Here is a 5,000-nt window from a genome sequence, read left to right on the forward strand (position 1 = left end):
CAACTGTTCAATCAGGCATAATTACTGTCACCAACCATAACGACAGCCGCCAGGGAGTACTTCAATATAACTGTTATTAAAACAACTCATTATCACCTGTGGGGACTGATCAGTGGCTTCAATATAAGCGAAATTTCAATATAACCGATTTCAATATAACCGTTATTTTAATGCAAAGAATATGAGAGGCAAAATCTGGGGATTTATTTCTAATTCAAAATAAGCGGAATTTCAAAATAAGCGAGTTCAATATAAGTGGAGTAAGCTGTAAATAAAATACTTTAATGTTTTCAGTATACATTTGGTGATGTGTAGGTAAAAGCTGTGGTAATTTATGTTGATATTTTTTCTATGTACTTGTAGGATTTACGCTACCACAAGGATTATCAATCTCTTCTCACCCCAGTGCTCAAGAGAACCCTGCCTTAAGTGCTTTTGGACTGCCCAAAGTGTCACCTCAGGCGTCGTTTTCAGAGGCACCATTGCTGAGGTCGCCTATAGGGGAGCCTATAGGTTGTAGTATTCCATCGCATTATCCACCTGATGCCTTAAAATCCAGCCAAGATGCTGAAAGAGGACTGTTAAATTTAATGAACTCAAGCCAGCTCCCTTTAGAGCTGACAGGCCCACCCCCTGCTCACTCTGGATCCACCAATCAGTCTTTATCTCGAAATCCTTTGGCAGCTGAAAACTTCATTCAACATCAGCCTTTCTCTATGAAACTTCAAAATCAACCAGAACCTTTGAAGATATCTGTTCCTTCTTCAAAAGTTGGATATAGTGAAATGAGAAGTCCTACCAGCTCCCTTTTGTATGGCTTATCAAGCCCAGGATTGGAGGAACACTCTCAGCCACAATCCTTGTATGGTGCATTTTCATCAACACAAAATTCTAAGCCTGAACAGTTCAGCACTACCCATAGTATGAACTATGACCCGGTGAGTCCTGTCTCTGATCATGGACAACAAAGTGATGAATTTACACATGTGGACTTTCACGATCTTTCTCGTGTGGACCACTCTAGAAACTCTGTCAAAGTAAATCAAAACACAGTTATGATGCAGCACATGAATGTTTCTAAGTCACTAGCAGAAGACCTTGGACCAGATCAGAATTCATACATGTCAAGCCATCAGTTCATGCATGGATCCCCTTCAATACCTACTAACAATGGTAACCCCAGTCCAATTCATCAGTCCCCCCACAATCTTAGTCCTCATGTTCCTTCAGCTCGGGAAAGTCCACAGCTACAGCAACCAACATCCACCATTATATCATCACTCTCTGTGCATTCAATAGCAGACTCTACATCAAAGAGTAAAAAATCAAAGTTTCACAAGCGTAGGTCAAGGGATGAAAATCATCAAAATATGGATCTTGTAAACTCTGTGAATGTGTCAACCAGTAATCCAGCATACACTGTTCCAGGGAATTACCCCTCCTACAGTGCACCAAGGAACCATACAGACAGCCCTCAGAATCTTAATTCATTCAGTCCTCAGTCTTATAGCCCTCACATGCAGCAACAACATCAACAGATGCAAGGAAGCCATCCTCAGAATATTCAAAATGGCAGACACTCGAACTCTTCATTGGGGAGTAACAACTCCCCTGTAATGAATGAATACACCTCACTGTCACAGACTATAATTGGAACACAAAGTGCATCCTCTCACACAGTGTCTCATTCCATGGAGAGCCCCTTGATTAATCATAGTATGAACACAAGCATGATATCGCAACACACACTTCACTCTGGTGGCATGCCCTCCTCCATGGCTTCAGGTCTTACTTCTTCAAACTCCATGCGGATCTCATCCATGCAGAGACCATCAGTGGTTGAACACCAGTCCACTTTAAATTACAATTCTGGGAATTCAGTGAAATCAACTCTTAGTGATCCCCTTGGAATGCAGGCTTTAGGACTTGTTGGGGACAGTGAGTATCAAGTGTCATCTGCTGAAAGCAGTATGTATGGCAATATGGACAGTTACGGCAATAGATTTGACGTAAACGGTGAATGTCTTGGATATCAGGTGAGTCAGAGGAGAACTTCCACCATTGATGAGGATGCTTTATCAAGCTTGATAGGAGGACATCCTGCTCCTAGTCACTACCCTACAACAACACTGCCTCCAGCTCAGGATCAGCCTACTGGATCTGAGGGCTGGAACTGCTCTCAGGACAGCATGATTTCCCCACCTAAGACAGTGGCAACCAAACCTGAGCAGGATGATGAGTTTGCTCACCTTCAAAAGCCTCCCAGCAGTTCTGTGGTAAGCAAAGAGACCAAGCACAGTAATAGCCTCTTTCAGAACCATTCGCTCAATAGTAAACCTGTTCCTTCTCTTGTGCAAAAACCGGAAATTAAGAAAAACCCTAATTCAGGATTTCTTAATTCATTTCTGAGCTTCATTCAAGGAAAGAAGCCAGAAACATTATCAAGTGTAAATACCTCAGTTGTGAAACGACCAGAACTGCCAAAATATATTCCAGAACCTCCAAGACCGAAACCAGTGCAAAAATCAGAGAGAAAATTCAGCAGTGATAGTACATCTCCAAAACCTGACACATATCCAAGTTCTCTGTATTCTCCCTCCACTTCTCAGGCATCCACATTCTCAGAGGAGGAGGAATTAGGAACCGCAAATGTCAGCAACAAGGTTCAGGGTATTGTGCAGCAAATTAAAGAGGATGGTAAGCCAAGTCTGAAAATGAAAATTAGTCTTGGCAGGGGACAGAGTGGTCAGAGTGTCAAACACACGGTAGACCACCCAAAAGTGACTAAACGCAGAAATTCAAAAGCTACAAAAAAGAAACGTAGAGATGATTCGGATGATGCATATGTGATGTCATCAGGAGATGAGGTTGACTTTGATGATTTTTCAAGTAAAAGTTCATTTATAGAAAAGCCCCCATCACCATCAGTTCCTAAGAGGCAGCTCTCTTCTCGAAAGGCCAAGGAAAGGGCACAGCAGAAGAGTGAGTGTTCTATTTCAGAAAAATTAAAATTTCACCAAGTTTATACCGGTATTAATTTGCAAGAGATTTATTATAGGGTGTCAAATATCAAGAATTCTGACAAATAGTGAAATGATATTATGTGACATAATGGCATGATGCTTGTTCCATTCCTTTGTTAAATGCGTGTCTACGAGAAAACCATGCAGAATGCTATGAAAGCAAGTTTTTCAAAATTTCTTGAAACTTTGCATACAAAGTGAGATCAAGGTCACTTACTTACTGCGTAAGTTTGGTGACGTCATTTGATTTGTTACCATGGATACAGGGAGAATTAGTTTATCGTCAGCCTATTTCTATACCCAGTATGGAAAAATAACACCTTTTGTACATATTCTGTTTGTGTATAAAAAATTTCCATAATAACTTCATAACTAATGGATTTAAGGAATTAAAACCTTTGAAAAAAATATTTACAGAATTTTTTTCCACATACCTTTTTGAATGTGAAGTGCTACGAGTGCAAAAAGGTCACGATAATTGTAAGACATAATGATATTTGAATAGTCTGCAGAAAAACAGCTATAAAATTCCAAGAAACGCTTCCATTGATTTCATATTTTTAAAAAGTGATTGTTTTTAAATATATTATTTAGTATTAATGTGATTTTGGTTGCAAATTTAAATTAATGGAGTTTTCACTCTTGTAAGTGCAGAACTGCAAGTGCAAAAAGGTCACAATAATTCTAAGGGATATTCTGTAGAAAAAACAGGCATAGAATTTCAAGAGACACTTCAGTGATTATATTTTTTATCAAGAAGTATTTGTTTTAAGATATTTAAGTAAAAATAACAGGCAATTTGGTGGCACATTTGAATTAGTTGATTTTTTCACCCTAGCAAAATTACACTATATCTGGGTAGAAAGGCATACTGGACTACTGGAGTGATTACATTTTGAATGTTAAATCATTTCAGGCACATGACCTTCAATCTTCATGACTGAAATTAGCTTATATTTATCCAGAATGTCACAAAGATGCATGATTTGAATATTTGTTTAACCAGAAGTCTTTTTCGAGACTGTAGCTCTACTGGTTTGTACTTCTAACAAAGGAAGAGATAAGTAGCAGTTGGACTTGAAACTTTGCAACAGAAATAAATAGAATAATGATCCTTGATTTGGTCTCTTTTCATGGAAATCTGACTAAAACTAAAGGGGGAGTAGATTTTAAAAGAATTTTACAGAAATTTCTATTTTAGTAACCATAGCAACACCGTTCATCAAAATCCGATAAAAAAAATTATGTATCTCAGTGTACTTTACTTGTGTGCCAAGTAATATTGAAATCAGACCAAAACTGTAGGAGGAGTAGCTTTTGTTGACGGACAGACAGACGACCAACCCCTTACTATCGCATGAGCTCTTCTGGTCTCTAACCAGTAGAGCTAAAAACAAGAGGCCCATGGGCCACATCGCTCACCTGAGTAACTTTGGCCATGCTGTTCATTACCAGACTCCCCCCTTGTAATACCTATTGTGGCCCCACCCTCCCCCCAGGGGCCATGATTTGAACAATTTAGAATCTACACTACCCCAGGATGCTTCCACATAAGTTTCAGCTTTTCTGGTCCAGTGGTTCTTGAGAAGATTTTTAAAGATTTTTCCTATATATTTCAATGTAAAACTTGGGATTCCCCCTATTGTGGCCCCGCCCTATCCCCTGGGTCATGATTTGAACAATTTAGAGTGTACACTACTTGAGGATGCTTCCACATAAGTTTCAGCTTTTCTGGCCCAGTGGTTCTTGAGAAGAAGATTTTTAAAGATTTTTCCTATATATTTCAATGTAAAACTTGGATTCCCTATTGTGGCCCCGCCCTACCCCTGGGGGTCATGATTTTTACAATTTAGAATCTACACTATCCCAGGATGCTTCCACATAAGTTTCAGCTTTTCTGGTCCAGTGGTTCTTGAGAAGAAGATTTTTAAAGATTTTTCCTATATATTTCAATGTAAAACATTGATTCCACATTGT

The 5,000-nt window shown here is 39.1% G+C and overlaps 1 protein-coding gene across 1 annotated transcript in view; it reads left to right on the plus strand.

The window, feature by feature from the left end:
- LOC133175935 (uncharacterized) overlaps positions 1–5,000 on the plus strand; it is a 34,711-nt gene that overhangs the window by 4,834 nt on the left and 24,877 nt on the right. The window contains exon 2 of the mRNA XM_061311088.1: positions 364–2,982. Within this exon, the coding sequence (XP_061167072.1) occupies positions 364–2,982 (2,619 nt within the window). The remainder of the gene's footprint in view (positions 1–363; positions 2,983–5,000) is intronic.

Source organism: Saccostrea echinata, unplaced genomic scaffold (genome assembly GCF_033153115.1).
Source record: "Saccostrea echinata isolate AGI-Se365-2 ecotype Australia unplaced genomic scaffold, CSIRO_AGI_Sech_v1 ptg000064l, whole genome shotgun sequence".
NCBI lineage: Eukaryota > Metazoa > Mollusca > Bivalvia > Ostreida > Ostreidae > Saccostrea > Saccostrea echinata.